General features: G+C 38.9%; 1 protein-coding gene across 2 annotated transcripts in view; it reads right to left on the bottom strand.

Annotated features, from left to right (window-relative positions):
- ZFAND3 (zinc finger AN1-type containing 3) overlaps positions 1–24082 on the bottom strand; it is a 134574-nt gene extending 110492 nt beyond the window's left edge. Inside the window, exon 1 of one of the 2 annotated variants that reach the window (XM_085055089.1) lies at positions 23718–24055. In XM_085055089.1, the coding sequence (XP_084911215.1) occupies positions 23718–23788 (71 nt within the window). In that variant the 5' untranslated portion in view covers positions 23789–24055. Of the gene's footprint in view, positions 1–23717 lie in introns of both variants that reach the window. The other variant, XM_085055090.1, reaches the window with a different exon arrangement.
- Positions 24083–25265: the final 1183 nt, after the last annotated feature.

The raw sequence follows: 25265 nt of genomic DNA on the forward strand, positions 1-25265 counted from the left end.
ATAAAAAGTCACTTTTAAAAGTGGAATGAACCACCCAGGAGTACCTTACTCTTAGAACAAGCAGGTTTGAATGTTCATCTTGGTCACCCCAAAATTTTGGCTAATTTCCTAACAGCTCTCAGGTGGAAGCCTATACCAGATTTTGCATCTATCAGGCAATGAACAGAGGCTCCCACCCTCAAAAGTACCATCCCAGAGTAAAGAAATAGAGAGCAACCCTCTTGCTATACTGCAGAAATGTTACCAACTAGTATTTTCACCAAAACTTTTATACAAAGTCTTGGCTCAGAGCAACACTTTGGATATTGAACCTTGAGAAGAGATATCCTCTCATATGTAACTTCGGAGTTTTCTAACAAAGTCAGAGTTCAGCATAATTTCAACAATTACAGCATTTCTAACCAGCATAAAACTGCTTATAAATAATTCCTTCATGATGCTTCTGTGTTAAACATTCAACTTCTGAAGTGTCTGAAAAAGCCTAAATAAATCAGGTAAAATTTAGAACACCGAAGAGTTAAGGAACAAACCAATACAAACATGTTTGGCAACACCACTTCAAAAATCAAACAAGCCTTTAAAAAAACCCCAAAACACTATAAGCAAGAATCAGGCTGATAATAATGAAGACTTACACAAAGCAATACATGAATCTGAACATAGAAGCAGCGTGCATTTCCCACATGTGCCCCCAGTGCTCAGTGCAAAGTTGCCTTCTCGGGAGTTTCTAAGAAACAGTGGATGTTGGCCATGGAAACTGCCTCCAGCCCCAAGACCCTTCACTTGTTATGAACAGTGTATGCTCTATGAAACATTCCAAATCAGTCCCTTAAATAATAAATTCCAAAGTGGGGGGTAAGGGGGTATGGAAATCCACACAATTAAGAAATCCAGAATGAAATGGAAGTGCTTGAAAGACCGAATAGGTTGTGGAGGGGAGCATTATTTTGGGGGGTTTGGTCGGTCGGTTTTGAGGGTTTTTTAAGCTGTAATTAAAACACTGAACATGGTAGATATTTTAATGTCTGAAAATCTCAGCTGCTCCCTACATTTTCAACGCAATTTCCAAGACCAGAGCTTGACCCAGGGAATGCTGCTCAAAGCCATTTTTTTTTTTCAAGTAAGGGATTTTTGAAAGTTAATGAGTCAACAAAGTGGTAGAGTTCACCAGCTGAACTGCAAGCAAATGTGCTCCTTTGCTCAAATCCTATTATTCATGTGCCCAGGAGGAACAGCTGCCTAAACTCTACTTTATCCAGCTATGTTATTTTAAAACTCTTCTCAAATTTACTTTGAATAGAAAAATACTTAAAATAAATTTAACTGGGCTAAAGAACTACACATTAAAATATGGATTGTAATAAACATCCTGAGCTCAAATCACTTGAGCCATAGTGTCCAGAATTTGTGGCTGAAAGAAACAGGACCCAAATTTAAAATAATATAATGCACCACAGTGTCCATGTCTTGCTTGTTTCAGCATTCTAATTGCAAATGCCTGATTTCCAAGAGAATTACAAAAGAAATTGTACTCCGAGATTCATCAGGCAAAAAAAAAAGCATCTTAAATACTCCACTACAATTCTAGAGAGAGGAAAAAAGAATTTTCTTGCTAAATACAGATTTAAAACCTGCCTATCTCTGATATAAGAGCAAATACTGAATTATAATTATATTAAATCTTCTTATTAATTACAGTTACCTTATAGGTCTGGCTACTGGTCTTTCTGTAATTGCAGCAATACAATTTGGTTCTACTACAGAAAAACTAAGTTTACTAAGTTACTGTAGTAAATCTTTTTCAAAACAGGGATGAACAGCACCATACGCATTCTTTTAGTGGACAGTATTCCAGTCTTCGCTATTTTCTTTTATGACATATTAATTCAAGTTATCATGAACCTGACTGCATAAAGCTGGCATATTGCCAGCCTATGTTTATTAATTTCTTCCACAGAGAAAACAAACTCTTCAAACAAACACCCCATAAAGGAGAACTCTGTAATAGGAAAGCTTACTGCACAAATGTTTGCACATTTAACTTTCTCTGTAAATAATGAAACCATCAAAAGTATACATTTCAAGTATTTTGAGTCTTAATATGTAAATGTCAATAATTACACAGATGTTTTTCCGTTTTTCTTTTAAACACACTAATATAATCTTTCCATTCTCTTTTGCAGCTTTATGGTCACTTCTACTGCCATGGCATTGATGAGGAAGTCAACACCATGAGGTACCATCCGTAAGAACTGAAACAGAATGAGCACAGTACACAAAAACCAACCCAGACCAAAACCACTCATGCCAAATTGGACCTGTCAGACAAGTGTCACAATGTCCTAATGCAACACTGGCATTTTTATGATAGATTATTCTGAGTTTCCTATTTTCACATCTCAATTTTTTATACATTTTCAAAATATTACATAAAAGGAAGCAACAGCAGTGTGTTTCCCAGTTTTCATACTGGGTAGTTAACATAGCTATCCCAATAAAACATTCTTACTAAAAATATCCAAGTGCTGGGGATGTTGTCAGAGTCCTCAGTTGTTTTGTTTCTGTGACCAAGAACTGTTCTCTCTGCATGTTTAACTGCAGCATGCCTGCAAATCAATCCCCTGTTTTCCAGTATGAGCATCTGTACTCACAGAAGTAGAGAAAGCATCAGGGGAAAAGAACAGATTCACAGATACCTTTCAGATATCTTTCCCCATGCAGCCTATCATCTCAGGCTTAAAGGACTCACTATTTGAAAATAATTTTAACTCACACTCATCACTGCAAATGCTGCTGCTGTTATCCCTGACACAGAACAAATCATTCCTTATGCTGTCAATTTGCACTGCTCACAATCTACTACAAGGATATTCCAGTCACTTACACATGGGCTAACTTCCAGCTACCACCCATAAAACCTGGAGACTCCTAGGATTTGTTAAACTAAAACCAGTAGGAAGAACATCAAACTCTATTACTTATGTACTTGACTACCACCTGAGAAGCCAGTCGGATCTACAACAACAATACTCTCTAATCAGAAGTTAAATCTTTATTTTCTTAAAGGTATTAGGATGAATTGGAAGAAAAAGAAATAACACAGATGTTGTGATACCTATGTAACTACAGACAACTTAGAAAATACCTTGTAAATATAATTCTTAAGCGTTCTTAAAATCACTTTCCTGAGAGACATTTATGGTATGAGCTAGGTATGGGTTAAGTTGAAAGCATGTCTAAGGAAGACCAGCTGCATCCCACAGTGTTCACTAAAACATGCTATTATTTAATAGTAAATATTCCACCTGTCTTTTCTTGAGCACATCCTATGAAGAACTGGCAAATTGTTCCAATGTATCTAATTGACCTACTAAGGGAAAGTGGACCGGACTCCAAATCTCAGTTTAGCTCTTGGCTTAAAAAGCCTGGAGAAATTAAAAAAAAAAAAATGAAAAAGATCAGACATGGCAAAAGAAAAACAGCAAAGGAAGTTGGAGAGAGACTGCTCATCTTTTAGATGAGGCTCACTTCCCCTTAGCCTTCACACATAACCAAGGTCAGAAAATCAAATTTACTATTTATTAAAAAAAAATATTATGACTCTATATACTTTCAAATATACCACAGTCCAACATCCATGTGTTGTACCCAGCACCCCTAAAATGATGTGGCATCACAGAAAAGTACCCACACAGGCAGCAGTTAGCATAGTGCCTTGTCTGCTGTGTTACAAAATCCACACTCTGGGTCTCTGCTAGTTTGCACTGAACGTTTATAATTCTCTAGGTACTCTAACATCTGTGAAACATTTTACAACTCAAACTATCAACACACAAGGGTTTCTGCTGTTGTAAACACTGCATCAGCTGAACTGCTAGAAACACTAAAGAGAATTTAATGTATAAAGGAAATGTATTACAGAAGCAGGCTACCACACTTCAGTACCAATGGGTGAGTCACAACAGGACTTAGAGCAAGTTCAAGAAAATCAGCTCTACAAAATCCAAGTTACAACCTGCTTACACTTGTATTGCAAGGCTGCAGTGAATGCCATCTGCAGTGGGCACTACTATATGATAATTTAGACAGCAAATGCCAATGTCTGCAAACAAATCTACAGCGAAGAAATACCACTCATTAAAATTAGGATTCACTAGTCAAATTCATTTATTGATATGGTAGTCTTTTGTGTTATTAAAAGGGAAAATGCTGAATACTATATTAAAGGAAACAGGACAAATTCTACAACTTACCATATTACACGATCCAGTATCACATATGCAAAACCCAGAAAATTTACCCAGTATAGAAAATATGAGCAATTACACAAAAATTTACCTGTTTGCCTCCTTTTTACAATGTATTGCAAGAATCCTGGTCTATTTTTTCCTGCTTCTCTGTTTGGCACAATAAAACTAGCAAATCAGAAGGTGAGAGAATGAACACATTGGGAGATATTATCACCAAGGAAAGAATACATAAAAACAAATCTGAATATTTACTATATTTAAATAGAATAAGAGAGTAATTCACAAAATGCTTGAGCAATGCCAAAGTGAATAAAATTATAATTTCAACTCACTTCCTGCTCCCTCAGTAAAGGTTTGCAGACCACTTCTGCTCTTGAGACTTTAGTAACTTCAGCAGAAAAAACAAAGTAGTCTGACACTCCCACCAGTTCTACTGATAAATTTCAAAGTCTTTAAGTGTCTCTATAAAGGTTAAAACAGTAACAGAAAAAAAGCAAGTGGGACACTTGCTTTCAGTAATCCCTTTTTAAAAATGTAAGTGGCTTAGTATTTACAAATTGCTGGGGCTTCAGGCTCCAGAATTTTATTTTCCTACAAATTTCCCTTGCAGGTCATCTGAGAACTGTGATTATCAGGCTTTCTTAACATTGATAAAGCTTTTGATTTTCTATGCATCACACAAGGAATTTTGTTTCCCCCTATCTCAAAGTTTAAATAAAGATATCAGAGCTTCTTTGCTAAAGTCAGATACAACAGATTAAATGTTCAAGTTAATAAGAAAGCACTAAGGTCTATAGCTTCAATATTTGCAAGATAGATACAGATACATATATATAGATATATATATATATGTACATCACAGAATCACAGAATAGTCTGAATTGGAAGGAAACCACAAGGATCACCAAGTCCAACTGCAAGTGAATGGCCCATATGGGGATTGAATCCACTATGTTGGCATTACTAGCACCATACTCCAACTGAGATGGAACTACGTATCTATAGATAGATAGATAGATAGATAAAAAACAAGAAGTTTATTTGTATTAGTATACTGTTAATGTTGTCAGTTTATGGCTTGTGACATGTGCTGTCTGGAAACACTAAATTGACTAGAAACAGTAAGCTCAAGCACTCTTGATTTTCACAATGTAAGAGTACAAAATAATATAAAGATACATTGCTTGGAAATAACTTTCACTAGACAACTTTCTAAACATACATCAAAAACCACAGGGTTCTTCAAACCGTCAAATTTGAAATAAAATGCCTTAAAATTATGAAACAACGTTCTTCCCTGTTACAATACTTATTCTGAGGGGGAAAAAACAGGGAAAAGAAATCAAAAACAACCACCCAAAAAAGGTACCAAAAAATCCACAGATCCTCCCATTTCCCCAGCTAGCTTATGCTATTTTTGCTATGAAACTTACATTTTATTACTATCTGTGAATCAGTGACTTACACTTTCCTAAAGCTTCAAGATGCAAATACAATTCTAGCTTGCATTTAACTAATTCACTTTCATAGTTGACCCATCAGACACAACAACCATCACTGCTTGTGGTTTCAGAAGAATAAAAGTTATATTCAGTTTTGTATTTTTGCTACTGTACAAGAGAACCACAACTGCACTGCAGGTTTCATTTTTCCTTTATAACACCTATACTAAAACTGGTCACGCAAATGGGGCAGGATTTGTTCCTGTAATACAGGGTGAACATTTCAGCCCAGAGCACAACATCCAGAAGCCTCCTCAATAATAGTGACAAAATGGTCCAAAGAAAAAAAAAAGTTTTTGAACTACCTGCCTCTTACTTCTTAGCTGCCAATGGGACAGACTGTCATATCTGTCTTTCCTTGTTCTGCTTTTTGTTCACTAAAAGTAAGCATCTTATTTTGAATCATCACTTTCAGTTGGAATAGAAATATTAAATCTAAGCTTTAAAAAAACCAAAATCCTGTGAATTGGAATACTCAGTTGAGTACTCTGGTCTTCACTCTTCAGTGAAGTTTCCCTGATGTACAAAGCAATGCACTTACATATGAGGCCCAAAGGTTTTGAAAAATTTTATCTTACCATTATACTGCTGAAGGTCAGTGCAGCTGTACTTCTGGCATTTATAGCATAATAAGAAAAAAAAGCTGTTTGATTTTATAGAAATGTCTCAAATAATTCAGAGGCTGGTTAGGAGAAGGCAGAACACTTCCAAAAACACTAGCCTTCTCCATAAAAGCTATGTTGTATGAAAGCTTTATATTATGCAATTACAAAAGCAGAATTTGTGTGGATGGAGTAATGCAGTTTTTTTTCATTGCTAGTCATCTTACAAGTTATTGAAGCTTTGAAACAGTACTGAATTAAACACCACACCCTGGAATGTCAGAGCTTCCAGCTTGTCTGGTCTCAGGGACTATTTCTTACCCAGTGCAGGTATCCACACACATCTCACTGAAACTAGAGGGGATTCTTTAGGTGCATGTATTAGGGCAAACACTGTTGGTAAAAGCAAAAATATTCCGAACACCTTTTAAGTTCACAGGATTGAATGTTAAACATGCAGACTAATGACAGCTATTGTCCTTGTCTCTTTGCCCTGCCATCTCTCCTCTGAATTTACAAGGAAGTATAGGAATTTGAAGACGTGATGATCAGGATACCTGAACTTAAGTATATTTTAAATGCTGTTTTTTCCATTACCATCATCTAAATTGTTCCCCCTACACTAGTCAATGTGTTGAGTAATCCCATCTTGTCTCCTACTTCAGACAATCTATTTGATTGCTCTGTTTGGGAAAAATCCTATTGCTACCAGGGCTGCCAGATTCCATGAGTTACTTAAACATATTGCTCAATGAGACTGCAGAGAAACTTGTGCAGGAGTTAAAATGAAATAGGAGAATGGACCTACTACATTTAGGATTTCCAAATTTTTCCCTCAAACTTGTGGACAATCTTGCAGGTTCTAAACATACTCATGCAATAAATCTGCAACTTCTGCAAAGAAAAATTACTGTATCTTTCTGAAGCACAAAAAATACCTGAAGTAATTTCCAACTCAAAACTGTAAATAGGTCAAATGATTCAAAACTTTGGTACACTGCTACGAGGTCTGTCAAACAAAATAGTCATAAATAGAATGTGAACATAATGCTGATAAAATACTTCTTCCAAAACAGTTTGTGATCAGAAACAATAGTAAGTTACTGTGGAGTGATGCATCTTATTAATGGGGAAAACATTTATATCTCTGTACACACACAAGACAATTTCTGCCAATAATTAAATACATAAAAGAGTAACCAGTAAGAAGTAAAAAACCCTGCATTCCAAAATTACTAAATAGTTATTGTGAAACTACAATGAAAATAACCACACTCCTGTCCATAGCCGTAGAAAAACATTTCACATTGATACTCAAAGGTATTAATGTCACCATGTACTTATTACTTATTTTCAGATGTACAAACTAGGGACAGAGCTATGGTTAGTTACCTTATTTCATGGCATTCCTTCATTTAAATGTTCTGAATTTTAGTACAAAACTGAATGTGAACTACAGATTGCATATACAACCATTTTTGCTCTGTTGCATTGCCAGCTGGGGAAAAGATTAAAATGTAAAACTGTGTTATTTATTCCAACACGTAACTCCTTTCAGAGTTGTTAAAAGTTGGTTCAATATTAAACTTACACGTTTTCTAGAAGAAATGGACTGCACAACTACATTTTAAATGAACTTACCTAACCAAATCATACCTAAGCCTATCAAACACTGACTCTGCTACTGAACTAAATCACCCCACTAAGATTTCCACCACAGTTCTGGCTCTGGATTCAGTCCTACAAACCTACAATCACTGTTTGATCACATTACGTAAGTATAGATGGTAATGCAACATTTTTAAAGGCTCCTGAGTGCCTTTAACACACAAGTCATTTAAATGCTTTGAAATCATTTATTATATTTAGATTTTCAGTGAAGGACACTCAGTTACAAGAACTATGCTTTGTTACTCATGAAAGATAATGAGTTCTTTTTTGTTTTATCATGTTTCAGGACATTTCTAAGTACAGAAAAGGCCCTCCCAGGAAAACAATCAAAACTCAAGTTTCACAAGGAAAAAAAATACAACAGACCCTATGATTCTATATCAGAATTCAACTGTGTTTACATCAGTCTTAAGCTTTTCAATATCTGAAAGTGTACAAAAACAACCTAAGCAAAAGAAACCCAGAAGATGAGACTGTAACACTCTCTAGAATGAAAATACCCACTGATTCATGATTTCTATCAGTGTAAAGTAATTTTTCCATTTTCATGCTCCAAGGTGCAGAGAGAAATTTTAGCCGTTTTTCTCACAAATCTCTTTCAACCTTATGCCCTTCAGCACTATCCTCACTCCTCTTAATGACATGAGAGGGAAAATAAAAGTTTGAGTTCTTTCTTACTGTTTGTCTCCCAAACATGGAGTTTGATAGTACCCATCCACTGCAACAAAAAATTCTGTGCTTTCTCTGAAACTGAGCACAAATGACTACTCACAGATTGTACAATGTGCAAGCAACCCTAACCTCTGCACTTACACAGTCATCATGCAAATTTTGATTCTGTAAGTACCAAGTGACATACCCAGTAGAGATCATACTGCCTTACTCATACACCCTTCTATTCACAAATCTCCCTTAATGTTTGCAGTAGGATAACAATTTCACTTGCAATCTCCTCTGCATTTTTCCCAACTTTATGCTTTTGTAGCTGAACTCATTTGTATCTCTATTAGCCAAGGTACTTACTGATCGATGTAGTATCACACTTTTTTTAGTTGCTTTGGAAAGCAATTCCATTTTCAGATTTTGATCTTTTCTAGTGCAAAACACACTGATTTATTAACAGTTGACAATTCTGCATAATGTCAACTTGATAAATTATTTTTCCAGTTTAGGGAACCCTTTGTGCCCCTAAAGTACAAGTAACTACTGTCATGTTATTGCTGTTCCAAGTTTAGGTTTAGTAGAAGTATTAACGAAAAATGTATTTATCTTACATTTCAATCTCTCTGTGGCAGCTCTGAGAAGCAGGATGTACATGGCTATCACTTGCAAAGAGTAACAAATCACATTAAGTTCAAAGAAACAAACAGAAGCTTTTCTTTTTTGAAAAACCCAGCGTTTCCTATTTATCATCTTAGCAATGCAGCAGTACAAGAAAGTGTTATACAATAATCTGCCAAAACATAAATAAAACCTGCTAATCTCATTTCCTCTCAGCATCTAACTAATGAGAAATGCAACTAAGTAAGCACTCTGCATGCTAAATCACAGAGGGGGTTAGTTAAGTGTTTAGGTCAATCATCAAATGTGCTATCAACAGCAGTAAGTCTCGTTTGGAAACAACTTTGACATAACCAAATCTGCTGAGCTGATCAGTGACCCACCAATCCAAACCCCCAAATTTAACTAGACTGATCTGCATCAGGCCACTTTTGTGTTTTAAACATGCAAGTTCTGCTAATTCATACAATTAATTGAAGAGAAGTACTTCTAAACTACGTAAAGCCCATCAGCAGCCTCTTTTAAGTAAATAAATTATCAGGATCTCTCAAACACCTTAAACCTTACCCTCCAATGTCCTAGTGACTCCCTCAAGACCTAAAGCAAAATTATAAAATGCATTGGTGCACATTCTATAATGTGTCTTGCTGTCATAATTCAATTGCACATAAGCAGTGAGTTTTTTTTCCTAGAGTTTTAAGCAGTATGTAGAGAAGTCTGCAGTGTCTACATAAGATAGATCAAATTTTGTGACTAGCCACTTGACATTTTCCTTATAAATTTATAACTAAAGCCTTTATGCAAGTGCAGCAGAACTAAAATTTAATGGCTGGGGGACAGACAGAACAAGGTCACCCAAAACTATTATATTCTTTCGTTCACAAAAATAAAAATACCTAGGTTTTCTTTTGCATCTGGCAGATTTAAAGGCAACAAGGGAACTAAAGGAATAATCAGAATGTGATCATTCTTTACCCTCCCCCCTTCCTATCTCCTTTAAAGTTTTGCCAGCCTAAATTTATTCTTGTGTGTAGATGACTGAGAACAGAACAGGCTTTCTCACACTGTGCCTTGGAAGCTGAGTCAGGAGCTCTTATTCCACTGCCATTCAGGTGAAAGCCCTCCAGGTAAGATCTCAGCTACTACAGAAGGCAGCACAGACCAGCGGTACAGGCACCTCACTCTCCTTCACTGGGTTTGCACTGGTCATCTCTCCATGGGAAATGGAAGAAATGAGATGCTGCATGTGCCCTTCAGTGGCTGACAGGTCAGGGAACAGCACTTTCTAGAAAGGGAGTCAGTCAGATGTGAAGGTGGGATGAGACCCCCTATTTAATGCATTGTGCCTTTCTCCTATTTCACACACCACACTTCCCAGGTCTCAGGCAAATGCATTTCAATTACCAGGGTAAAAAGAATTGAGAATGCACATTTTGCTTTAAAGTTCAAGGGTTTCAAACATCTAGTGCAAAAAAAAAAAAAAATCCTTCTTCATCCCACATCTTTCATCCTATGACAGGGGAAGGAAACCTTTACACAGAGTGGTATTTTGGCTTTTCCATCTTCAGTGATCCAGATAAATGTAAATGTAAACTCTAATCTTCACAGCTGTCATTTTCACAAGGTAGCTTTTACTACTTTCTAAGTGTTTAAAGTAGACAAGCTAGATTTATTTACATGAACAAAAACAAGGGTATCACAGCACTCACAGAAACCATTATACTAGTCTCATCATTTTCCTATTTTGGATAACATGGAGAAAGTGCGGGAACAAGCCTCAACTTCTTATTTTCCTCTAATAATGGAGACTGAGGGAATAAATCACAATCAGTACACTTCATCTAATTCTGACAGTGGGAAATCGGGGCCAAGTTAAATATTTTATTTGCATGCATGCAAACAGCAAAGGCTCTTTCGTTAGAGCAGCTATTTAGGCATCTCTGAAGGTAATCTCAGGCAAAAGCACAGTAAGCAAGCAGAGTGATCATTAACAACAAGTAACGCAAATGAGCCCAGAAACCTTACCTCATCCTGAACTCTCGTCCAAGCTATGCGTAACCTTCTCAGTACACAAGAGCAACAAGCAAGTTTTAACCACCTAACCACTGTGACAGGCTGCACCTGCAAACTGCAACTCTACTGCTTCATTAACTACGTCAAACTAAGGCTGAATCCTAAATCAAGCAGGAGTTAAAATGCATTTTAAAAATTAGGCAAGCAGGAGTATCAGCCCATAATTCAATCATCCAGTCTACAAGTAAAATAAAAATCAATGTTTCCATGACTCTGCCTAACTTCAAGCTTATAATCACAAAATTGCGCACTTTCTTCAGCTGCATCCTTTATACATGGAAGACCCCTTCGGAAAGGAGCCCACAATCTTTTTTCACTCTCCATTTACACTAATGCATGACAGAATTCTGGGAAACTTAGTGACTGGCAATAGAACTTAAAAAAAAAAAAGTGTCTTCAACTATTAAAGCAATGAATAGCGATTATGTAAATTATTAATTTCATGTACATTGTTTTCTTGCCCTCTTACTTCCCGAAACTTTTACTCAACATCCTACCCCCGGCAAACAGTAGACTAGCAGATGACAATTTTGGATTTTCAGCTAAGCATCATTTTTCTCCAGTCAATTCAAGGAGATGATTTTGCTCTGTTTTGGGAAAGTAAAATGCTAGCTATACCCATTCAAAGAAAATGTTTACACTTGCCTAATTCAACTAGATTCAAAGTGATTTAAAAACCTCTAGTTTTCTCTAGGTGGTACAAACTGAACAGTTCAATCTTTTGTGGTAAGGAGAATACCACATTCAGTGTTTGCTATGTATCATGCCAGAAACAGGGGTTCAACAGAAACAGGGAACAACATCCACACATAAAGAGCAGAAAAATAATACAGAAACATTAAATCAGACCACCTGTCCTGGCTGGTAGAAGACACTTGTCTTTCATGTCATTGCTGCAACCATGATGACCTAAGGGTATGGGCAAGATTGATTTTGGGGACAGAGGTAATATGTATGTATATGTAAGTATATTCTACTCAGGGAAAGTAGATTGGCTTTCCCATACATTGAAGAAAAGCCGGTGCCTCCAAAGCTGGTTTACTTTCACCAAATTAAGCACTGGCTGTGCTACTAAAAATGTAACATTTACCTTCAGAATTTGTCCTGCATAATGAAGAGGGACAAGAAAACTAAGCAAAAGAAAGTAAAGCACCACTGATTAACCAGCTAATAATACCAAGATGAGGATCATGATCAGCATTTCCCATGCCCTCTTCTGTAATTGCCTTCATCGACACTCAAAGAATACAATGCCTTGAAGCTTCCATTTGTGTCAGATTCCTTAAATCTGTCCATTTTCTAAATAGCTCTCAAAAATACTAAAAAAAAAAAAGAACATCTCTTCTGTATACATGTTTGCAACAACCACCTTGCTAGCAGAAGTCAGAAAGCCACTACTGAATCAGCAAACTGAAATAATAAGTTCAAAAAGAATGCTAATGAGAAAGCAGCTAAATCACTTTCTGTCTCAATGGCATCTAGAAGTGTAATGGAAACTTGATCAGAAGGGTGGGGGGGAACACAGAAAGCAACCAAAAAAAATTTTAAAATTATAACCTCTGAAAGCTGCAGACCTAATTTTCTCAAAGCACTGGTCTAGTTCTGTTTACTTTGGGATTTCAATTACAGCAGCTTCAAAACCAAGCAGTACTTTCTGTTATCTGAATTTTGGTTGCACTTCAGCTCAGGTAACTGAATTCTAACCTGTAATACCACTGAGTGATGGAATTTTCAGTATGATACAATGCATCAATTTACTATATAATAACATACATCACTGTAATACAGATCACTGTAGTTTTGTTTTTACCTTTTGAATCTGCCTTTGCAAGTCACTTGAGCAGAACAGGAAGTGTTAATTATTCACCAGAAAGATTTCTGGTCTTTCCTGAATTAGTCACACAAGAACATTAATAGTCAAAGGAGAGACTGCATCACAGAATAATGGATAATAATGGGGTCCTATCTTCATCAAGAGAGTGCTGCAAAACCACCTGAGACTCGCAGATGTGTAATGCAGGCAGTTCTTGCTCTTCTAATTGCATAGCAACTCTTCTGATTGAAAGAGATTTCCTCCACCCACCACAAACACTTCCTTCTAGACGAACCACCTGGGAAACAACATGTCAATGGGTCAATATTGTCCTAGAGCAAGTTCTGATTTAAAGCAAACACCTGTTTCGAAATGAAAAGCCCTAAATACTCCTTGCTAAAAAGTCTTTCATTCAAGGTTCCTAAAGCACTGCAGAATTAAATGAAAAGGAATATATGATTCACGAATGAAAACAGGCAGAGAAAAGCACGAACTGACTGTCACACAGTGTATCAGCAGCAGAAGTAGCAAAAAATGCTTTCCAAACTTAAATGCCAAGAAGAGGACTTTTATTAAACAGGGAACATGCTACTACCCATATCTTTATGGGTTTATAGTCTCTAAAGTCTCGTAATAAATGTTAGATTTATTAAAAAAAAAAAAAAAATCAGCATTAGAGCACAATGTCTAAGTATTCGTAATTGCAGTACCCAAGAGAAAGTTAAACAGGAACACATTCAGTGTCCAAAATAAAACCACTGCTAACCAACTGCAGTCAAAATAAGAGAAGAATATATAGTGACATTCAACACTACATACAGTGGCATTCTAACATCTAACCAATTCTGGAAAAGATTATACTCTTATATAGATATATTAAAGTATCACAAACACTCCATGTATTTGACAACACCAGGAGTTACAAACAGCAGAGTCAGTCCACTTTCTTAAATGAGTCAACTTGCTCCATCTTAATTATTATTTCCAAAGCAAGTTTAATTTCAATTACTTTGCCAAGAAGTATTAATCACAAAGCCTCAATGCCAAGAAAAATACATTTGAACTGTTCAAATATTATTGTTAATTGCTTTCTTTCAAAAGTTAAAAAATGAGCCAACACCTAGGGAAGGTAATGAGTATATCTCCTGAAAGCTCTGTTAAAGTTATAGCACAAATGATGGTTCATCCATACATCCCTGTAATTAAAAAAACAAACAAAAAAACCCCCAAAAAACCCCAAGATTTCAGCTTTTCCAAATAATTTTAAATGTATTTTAAATTTTGTAAAATTCTGGGCATTTAAAAAATTTAAATTATGATGCTTTCCATATTTTTCCCATTAAAAATGGAATAATTACACTAACATGCTTGCATATTAAAATTGAACAGAACCTTCATTATAGAAACATGCTATACGAGAAATGCTTTAATTCCTTCACAGAAGTGCACAGTCAGAAGTTTATTCTAAAAATAGAAATTAATAGATTTTAAATTGATGAACATGTTAACAATTCAGGGGAGCATTTGAAACCTGTCTGCATGAATAAGCAAGCATTTGTTAACACCTGGACAATTTTGAAAACCATTACCAATCCATTAGCTCACTGAAGGAGATTACTAAGGAAAAGGTAACACTAGGACATTAAGCAATGAACAAGCATTACTAATGCCTCGGCCAGCAAACTGGTGTCAGCAATACCCAACCTAAAACTCTTCTTCCTTCAGCTCAAAACAGCATTCCACTGAGTAACAGCAGATATTTGTTAAAGAAAAGTTTCAAAAACAGTTAACTGAGTTATCAAAAAGCCAGACTCCTTAATATTGACATTATCTTGGACCAAAATAGCATCTAATCAATAGTTAGAGGACAATACAATTTCCAATACTGCGGGACTCTTGCTAAATGACAGCATTTTGCCTGTTTTATATATGCAACTTCCTCTGAGACACCTCTAAATATATAATTAAAAATAAAAATGCTGCTGTTCTGGTGACAGAGTTAATGCCCATCACAGTCATATTGTGAAGGACGGTTGTGTTTTAGCAATGAAGTCAATGAGGACATGACTTTGGATTCTGCTTTTCCAAGGGCACAATTAGGTGGTTATCACAAAACCAGCCTGCTTTTCGTATTTTTAAACACTGCTTCAAATCTAGTATTGTGCTCCTTTGTCCTCCCCCTTCCCTAGATGGTTAGGATTTAAATAGGACTTTCAACTTAAATAGTAGATTCAACAAAGCAGAAGTTAAATATATACATTACTAACACAGGCCTTCAAATAAACAACTCACCCAACATGAGACACTATATAATCTAAAGAGCCAAAAACTAAAGACAGTAATCATCAATTGAACTATTTTTCTCTGTTTGACTGCTTATTAAAATTATTTTAGGAAAACCAGTTTTTATCTGCATTCAAAATTTTTCATTACTTCCAGTTAGTCTCTAATTTACACCATACAAACACTGGAAATCCAACACTAGCCAAAGTACATTTATTAAAGGACATTACGCTGATGAAAGTAATATTAGAAATAAATTTCCTTGAAACACTAATAAAAATACTACAATATTTAGAAACTGAAATTTATCTTCCTTGCATTGACTTACATTTTTCAAGTTCAGAGCTTGCATATGGCGACCAGATTAAACAGATGGAATTGAACAGGATACTACAAGTCTTTCATAAAGAACGTGGAGGAGCATTCTCTGCTGCAGGGAAGACTCCAGATGACAGATTAAGTGTAAAAATCCATCAGCAATTTTCTAATACAACTTCTCTGTGCAGGCAAGTACTGCACTTAGCACAATGTTACTAGTCAGATGCTATAAACACAAACTGAACACACAACTGCAAACATCTTCCCTCTCCAACTCATGGAATACTGCAACTCTTCAACTACGATGTTTTCCTGAGTACAGGTAAGGAATAACTTAGAGTTAATGGCGCTATGCATTACCATACACTGTTTGATTTTCAAGATTTAAAAGAAAAGTGTTAAAAAAAGAATAGAAGTTTAACCCCCACACTCATTGAGCACATAAATTTTTCATCAATTCAAACAAAAGATCAATCTCTACTACAAAAATAGCTTTACATCAAAATCTTGAATTAGAAGATAATAGTTGAGCATTTTTGCAGAACCTAAAAATACCAACACACTACTTCTGTACATTAATGTCATCTCCACAGCCTGAAACCATTGTGGTCATTCACACAAAGGTTTCGTTTTTCAGAACCATTTATTATTCACTGCATATGGTGTCCTCAACAGTATTTTGTTATGTAGCCTTCTCAGTGTCCTGAGGAGATGCCATTTTAATATCTGCAGCTACTCTACATTTCTTCACAGATCTGTCATCGAGAGAAGTTGATTCATGCTGCAGCTACTGCCTATTTTCAATTCTTCTTCCAAAAGAAGGGACCCCCATCCTAGTGAGCCCTGCATGTACAAAACAGAAAGGAAAGATTTCTACCATTTTAGTTAAAAAAGGAGGAAAAAGGGAGAAAATATCAACACAATTTACCAGCCTAAAGCAAAAAATATGAAGTTTATCTTAACCCAAATAAGGGTTTCAACATAATCAAGATCAAATACTGTCCAACAACATTCACAAGACATTTGTCCTAACTTTTGAAGTTCAATGTTAATTATGTCAATCAAGGTTGCATATTTGAGGAGACACATGAACACAATTACATTTTTAACTTCAAAGAATATAAGCACTAATTGGCTGAGAAAGTATATCACATTCATTATTTTTACCAACTGGCTCTAAAGAAAGCCTGTGTCTCTTTATATACAGTAGCTTCTAATTAAAAAAAAAAAAAATTAAAACCCAGTAATGGCATAGCATGTTAGTGAAAACATTCAAGTCAAAACCAGGCATCTCCAATAAATACATCAGTCAAGGACCATTCTCTCTCATTAATGTTTTGCATCACTGATTTCAACACCTTAAAAGAAATACTGAGTCATGAGGCTTCCACCAATTTGAGACTTCCAACAGCTGTCCAACATGCAGCAACAACATTAACACCAAATTTCCACAGAAGTGGTAAATGGTTTGAGATTAATGGAATTAAAATCAGCAGCACCATTTTCCCCAAACTGATACTTATAATCCTCTAACTGACTGGGCTTACAATTAGAAACTTCTGAGAACCCAAAGCATCTTCAGCAAAATGAAGCATTATACAAAACACATCTCTGGTGCCATACAACATTTGAACATTTCACTAATTAGCATTAAGACAGATACTTCATAGTACTAAATGTGGAATAATTGTCAGCACTGCCCAAATTGTAATAGCTTTGACTAATCAGTTTATAGAATTTATGAAGAAGGTTATGTCACACAGGAAGACAGAAATCTGGAAGGTTACCTAGACACAGTAATTTTTAACACCTCCAAGTTTCAAAAAGGAGGACAATCTACTTCTCCCTTGTTTGTTCCACTTGTAAGAACAGCAGCTACGACAGTGAATGTGATTCTGAGTGATGAGGAAGTTACATTTAGATTAAAAGGTGCTGGATACACCTGTCTACAATTAACACAGCACCCATTTAAAATTAGAAAATATTTACAAAACATTTTATATACAGATTTTGAATAAATCCATGGTTTAAGCAAAGAGAGCTTTTTCCTCAAATTCTGGCTGCACTAAGTTAACAGACATTTTTAATCAAGCAGGCCTACTTTTGGATCTTCTTAAATAAAACGCCCTCATACACCAGCTGTTTGAGTTTATTCAATCCTTAGAATTATCACACAGCAAGTTTAAAAGAAACAAAATCAATTAATTTTTTTTTTCCCACAGAGAGATGGTTAAATTATGGAACGTCTTCCTGCAGGACACTGTAAGGGTCAAGAGTACATATGGCCTCACCAATTCATTATGCAAACTTACTGAAAAATAGGTAAGACCTACTAAGCTATAAATCTATAAAACAGAGGACAACCTTATGTCAGACTGCCAGAAGCAAAGGAGGTATACCAAGATAAGCATCACTGCATGCTTGCTCTGTCCTTATGCTTATTCTCTCAGCATCACTTATCACCCAAATCAGAAACAGGGCTGGATGTATCTTTGGTCTGATCCAGAACAGCTGGTTTTCATTAAATAACAAAATCTCCTTTCTGTTTTGTCTATTCTATTAAGTACTGCAAAAGAAAGCATTGTTTTCACATTCCTAGAAAAGAGCTTATTACAGTTAAAGTATTAAATCCAGTTCATCTGCTTTTACTTCGAGTGCCAATAACCCCCACTTCACAAGGTAAGCTTCTACAGCAAATGGAAAACTTAGCAAAAATGTGGTACCTTGCAACTGCAGTTCCAAGAAGCCAGCCCTCACTGTACCAAAAGGTGGAAAAAATTTTTTTCTTTTGACTTTAGTTTAATGTCCTTCTAGTTACATTATGACTGAGGGAAATCACAATTTACCATTCTTTATCCTGCTTATTTTTATTCCAACAGGGAACATGAAAAAGCTCAATTCCTCACCACCACTCTCTCTTCAGAAAGAAGTTTCTCTACGTCTCGTAATTCTGAACATCGTCTAAAATTAAGATCCAAGCCAATCATTTCAGTGTCTCTCCAATACCCCTTAACATACTCTGTAGCACTTCACAGCAAAGTTGTAAATAAATCAGATTCTCATCAGACTCCTTGTTTCTCAGTTAAATAATTTGTCATTTCTCTTTGTGCAACACACCAGTAGACGCATTATTACGGCAGTTAACGCTGGCCTTAAACATAAACTGCTTCAAGTTATTTTACCTCAAGTATGTGATGGAGCATTAAATAATTTCATGCATAATATTAAAAAAATACAATGTTCAAATATTTTTAGTCTTAACCTAAGAGCAAAATAGAGTATGTTGTCTCACATAAACTGACAAATTCATTGCTTACTCCCACAACTGATCCAAAGTGCCAGTCGGTGAAAGCCTGGCTGAAGCACAGCCTGATATAAGCCCAGTGAAAACAAATTCTCAGAGGGAAAGGTACGTATTTCAACAGTTTACTCAAGCCTCAGTTAGGAACATCCATGTGAGGTTGCAACAATGATTAAGGCAAAATTAGGTTTAGGGAGATATTATGCATTTATGATGACCTACACTGCCTATGAGATTAGACAGTGTTTATTAAAAGGACAGTGTTTATTAAAGAGGAATATTGAGAGTTCCTATGGAAAGAACAGCTGTAATCACCAAAAAAAAAAAAAAAAAAAGTTAAGATAAGACTACCCAGAGAAGATGCTTCTAAATGGAATATATATAACCATTGTTTGTTTAGAAGCTAAAAGCAAGCTTTGGTGACATACAGTCACAAACTCATCATGCTTATGTTAAATGATTCACCGTTTGATCAAATGTTTAATTTTAGCAAACAAAACTGAGAAAAGAGGCAGATTGGCATGGCAAGGACCTGATGATACATAAGTGACTGGAAAATCCAGACTCAAAAATTGGACCTGCACAGAATGCTTGGGGCACAATGTCTCATCACACACGATGCATGCAGTGTCAGAAAAAGGCAGAGCAAATGGTAACATCCTGCAAAACCCCTGCTGGCATATTCTCAAATAATATTGCCATCAGTTTTAGCTGACTACAGTACCAAAGAGTTGCCAGAACTAAGATGAGATGAAACTAATCACACTGTGTTTTCAATCAACTTCCTGCTGGCTGCCACCATTTCAAGAATGGAATTAATTTGTTTTACATCTATTAACATATTCCCTTCTTTTCTAAGGCGCTAAATGCAGTGGTATGGTATCAGTCTGGACAATAAGTAAGATAAGCAGCAGTCACTACAGTGCAAACAGAATTATTAAAGTACTACCGTCTCTGACATATTCCTTTGACAGTAGGTGCTTCCATCAGCTTACAAGCCTCTTCTATGCATATAACCATTTAACAGAAGTATCCCCAGCCCTCTGATGAGCTACACACAAATGAAACCTTCACAGAGTCCTTTAAAAGCCAAAGAGAAATTGCCAACATATAGGTCATTAAAGAATCAGCCTCATCTACAATAAGCAAAAAGGCTTAACTGGAATATAATACCTCCAGTAATATTTTCATATATTTATAAAATCTTCAACCTCGAGCTCATATGTAACATAAGTGAAAGGCTTCTGAAATCCAGTAGTCTAAGAAAAAAGAAACATTACATGATTGTATGATTCTTGGGTCTGTTAACCAGGAAAATAAGAAAGAATTTTTCCAGGTCATAATAATCAGAAGTACAGCACACTTTAGATGAAGTAACCTAAAATAAAAATGTGTGTACTGAACTCTTTCCAATCTTTGTACACTAAAACTATTCCAATAAATAGTGAGATAGCTGCTACCGACTGAAGTTGAAGATATGAAAATAGGGAGAAAGGAGAGCAAAATATTTCCAAACACTAAGTTGTGTGAATTTTTCATAAATGACATGAATATTGATGATCTTTCTCAATTGAGATTATCTGGGTAACTGAAATTATTTTATAAAATACAAAGATAATTTCAGTACTCCATTTAAACTTCATTTGAGCAGAAATGACAGACTGGAGATTCTAAAAAGAAGGGCAAGTCAGCAGATTTAAGGATGGATTCCATGATCTTCAACAAAAGGCTGAAGCAAATGTTAGCTGTTGACCTGAAGCAGGTATTTCAGAAGCTCTTTAACAGCCTCATTCAGAAGTCTCTTCTTTCAGCTGTTCATTTTTCAGTCTCTTAGATCTTGAAACATCAAGAGTTTAGAAGTTTTCCAGTCTCTAGAGATTCTTGAAACCTAGAGGATCTGAATTTCTACTATAAACCCAAGTCTTTTAAAAAAAGAACCCCTCCAACTTCAGTGCAACAGCACACACTTGTCTGCTCCTGTAATCTCTTTGCATGCCACCACTATCAACATGTGTCCCTGTAGCTACTTCTATCCCTGTTCAACCAATAGGCAAGCTTCAGCACAGTCACCCACAGCTTACTTCAATTTTAATACTTCTTTCTGGATTTTCCTTAATGTTTCCTGTCATTGCGGTTTACTGCAAAAAGTATGCATCTTACTACAAACAGTTCTGGCTAAGCAGATTTTTTTAAAAATCATGATCTTTTATACTTTATAAAATCTAGACCTCATTGTGTGACCCCCAGACACAGAATTGTTATGCTGCCTACATGGCTTGGGCTCACTCAAGAAGAACTGTGAAAGGGTTCTCAACCATTGCATTGATAGAGAGCAGGAAACATAAAGCAATACTGTTCCTCTACATTATTTACAAATTTAATGAAAACTACTACATTAAATTACAAGTTTCAAAACATTTCATAGCTTTAAATGTCCTGGCCCTGTTGTTCCAAAACGTGACCTGACAGACATAAGATGGCATTAAAGTCACAGATAAGGTGCTGTCTTAAGACACGTTGCTGGTCATAACCCTAGCTGACAACTAGAGCAGCAGAATTTCAACTTCAGACAAAGGTAAGTCTTTTTACTATCATGACTTACTTTCTTCAGAAAGCTGGCATAAAACTGTAACCCCTTAGGAACTCCTGACAATGCAACTTCAATGGAAAGGCACATCTGCACTGATTTACCAGACAATCTGTTCAAGCACTTGCAAGGCCTAGGTAAATAAGGTCATGTAGACACTTAAGCTTTTTCAGGACTGAGAAGTACAGCAATCAACTCTGGAAACTGACAGCACAGTTTTTTAAAGTGCAAAAATAGATATGTAGTTTGCCACTGTGTATAGAAATGCACCTGGCAGACACTTAAAGAGACTGAAAAACAGACTAATTCATTCACGGTATTGGTGGAAAAAGCAAAGGTTTTGTTCCACAGTGCTGTCTTTTAAAGTTATCATGCAAAAATACCCCTGCATGGATGGCACTCTGAAGGGAAAAAAAAAGGGGAGGGCAAAAAAATACTATTTGGTACCTGCTTGTGCAATAGCAGAATGTTAAAAAAAATGAGCTTTAAAAGCAATGGGTTTTCTTGAGAGCCTCCTGTAACCATTAAGCAGATCCTTGAACACAAAGCACCAGATTTTCTTCTCATTATCAAAACACACTGAACTAGCCAAGAAATTGAGCCCAAAGAAAAAGTTCACTTCCAACTTTCTACAATTCTCCCATAAGTATCACATTACAGAAGTCAGTGCACTGTATTAGAGATAGCAAAACTTGTTCTCCATTACTTTACAAAACATATGAGACCCAAATATGGAAGCCTAACAAAACAAAAATAAGCAAAATAATTTACTATGTATTTATAATGTCCTGCAAGATCACTCCCAACAGGGCCATGACATTTGTTGCAATTCAGGCTTCTTTTATAACTCAAAAATGGGATTTCATTTAAAATCCTGCCACTTCAATAAACCAACCAAATGTACAGTGACATCACTAAATCACTCTTATTGCATCTCTTTTCTCTCAGCCTCCACTTCCCCAGAGTACCTTAAACTGCATGACATAAATCCCAAGAAGGTACAATCACAGACAAGTGTAAATCTCCGGTGGGCCCTCAAAAGTCTATTTAGTCACATATTCTTTGAATTTTCCATAAATAAGAACATTAGGGACTAACGTTGCTGTGATCGACACTAAAGACACTTTACGACGACGTGTATCTGCCAGAATGACATCTCCCATGGTACATCTGATTTTAAAAATAAATCAGTAACAGAAATATCTTCAACAGACACGACCCCAGAAGTAGTAGTTTACGAACGAACAGGTTTACTCTTTTTTTTCACCTTTAGCAAACAGGAATGACCCCTACTTCCTTCTTCCTAAAAGGGTATCAGCCAACAGCTAACAAGGGCCTTATCTATTATGAACCACCTCGCTTTCATAAGGTGGAGAAAGCAGTATGTTTTTGTCCTTCGCCTTTTTCCTTCAATAGTTGCGCTGCCCTGTGTGAATTGCAGCGCCAGCTCGCCGTTCCCGGGCACAGGGCAGGATGTGTCAGGGACAGCCGGCGGGGCACCCGGGGCCCGCATTGCTCACTGCGCCTCGGAGGAGCTGGAGGCCGGCCCCGGAGCGCAGCCCGCAGCCCCAGCGGAGGGGCGGCCTCTCCGGGAACCCTGCGCGCCTGGGGAAGCGCTCGGGCCTCCCCCGCCGGGCTGCCGGGAAGGCCGCGGTGCCCGGGCGGCGGGGGGGCCATGGGCGGCCTCGGCACCCCCTCCCCCCCGCAGCCACCTCCCCGCGGGGCACTCGCTGCCTGAAGCCGGGAGACGCCGCCGACACCGCGGCCCAGGCCCCCGGGACACGGCACCCACAGCCAGGGGAACATCCCTCTTCCGAGGGGGGGAACCCCAGCGGCCCACCCGGCAGGGGCTCGCAGCCGCCCCCACCCCGCGGCGAGCTGCGGGCTCGACCCCCGAGCCGGGCCCGAGCCGGGGGTCAGACCCGGCCCGTCCCCCCCGCCCGGCCGCGGCCCCCCGCCGCCTCGCCCTTCGCCTGGCCGGCCGCCCGCCCCCCTCCGTCCCCGTCCGCCCCAGCCCAGCCCCGGGCCCGGCTCACCCCCAGAAGCCGCAGGGGCAGCGCGGGGGCAGGCTGGGCGCCTTGCTGCGCTCGCTGCCGGCGTCTCCCATGGTGGGGCCGGGGCGCGGGGCGGCGGCGGGCGGGGGGCGCGCGGCTCCCGGCCGGGATTCCAGGCCGGTCAGCTGGAGCCGGGCGGCACCACCGGGGAGGCGGCGGAGGGGAGGGCGCGGGGGGGCCTGGCCGCGCCCTGCCGGTGGGAGGGGAGCGGAGACGCGGCGACACGGGGACGCGGAGCTCCGTGCGGCGGCGGCGCCCGCCCGCCCGTGCCGGTGACCGCCCCGGTGCCGCAGCGGCGCGCGCTCCCCTCCCCGGAGCGCCGTTCGGCCCCTGGCGCAACAATGCGTGTCCCCCTCTGGCACCGCGGCTCCCCCCGTCCTGAGCGCGATGGTTTCGTCAAGCCACCGAATCAGCTGGGAGCGGCATGTACCACAGCACATTCCCGGGGGAAGTTGGGGTAGATCGAGTGCGGGAACTGGGTGAGAAGCGGGTTTGGAGGGCACCCATAGGCTTAAGAAGAGAACAGGATTCTCAGTGAGGAGTCTCAGGCAGAGATGAGGCCCGCAGAGCTGCCCGGAGCTGCTGCCCTCTTTTGCCTCTACCCATCCGTTGGATGCACAGTGGTACGGGCAAGGCCGGCCGGCGGGGTAGGGGTGCCGGTGCCGCTCGCACATGCGCAGAGGGCGCTCCGACGCGGAAGTGGGTCGGAGGGAGCGAGTCCCGGGGGATCGGGCCGGCAGCGTCCCGAGCTACCGCCGCCCGGGCCGGGCTCCCGCTGTGCCGGGGCTGCTCCGCCGGGGGGGATAGCGATATCTTTCACTGGTGCTGGTCGCTGCCAGTGCCGTGTGCCGGGCTGGGCCGGCTGTGCGCGCTCAGGAGCTCTCCCCGGCGGCTGGGCGGCTCTGGGGGTTCGGTGCGGTGCAGGGGGAGGACAGGGACTTGCTTCCTCTGCGCTCTGTTTGGAGGGAGCTCTGGAGGGCCCCGCGGGGCACGTCTGGCCTTCTGTTTGCCTTCTTGTTCTGTAGATGTTCGTCCTCGGTTTCCCTGTGTCCGAAATAAAGCCCTGTAGGTGCCTGTCGCGGGGGTCTCCTCGCCTGTGGTAAACACGGAGCTGTGGGCTGGCTGGAGCCGGGAGAAGGCAGGCTGCTCTGGCCCCATTCTCTGGCACCTGCGAGAGGTAAGTTAGGGCAGGGAGGGAAGAGCGCAGCGGGCACAGTCATGACTGGCTGGCGCCCTTTGACGGACAGGAAAGGAGAGTGGATTTTCCAGCATCTGGAGCTGGGGGCTGAGTAATGGGGATTGTACTTCTGGTACTGGTTTAGCCAATAGTGTTGAGCAAATTACAGCCTTGCACTCCCTGTACTTTGGTTTTGTCTATGAAATGGAAATACTGCTGATCCCCCATTTGAAATTTCGGATCTGAGTGGAAAATGTTGAGTGGAAAAATACTGGAGTGGCATTAATGAAGGTGGAATTTTGATCTACTCCTGACTGCTGTTGCCCATCTCATACTTTGATTTTTGCTTTGCT

This window comes from Lichenostomus cassidix, chromosome 3 (assembly GCF_008360975.1).
Source record: "Lichenostomus cassidix isolate B80296 chromosome 3, HeHo_3.0, whole genome shotgun sequence".
NCBI classification, from domain to species: Eukaryota; Metazoa; Chordata; class Aves; order Passeriformes; family Meliphagidae; genus Lichenostomus; species Lichenostomus cassidix.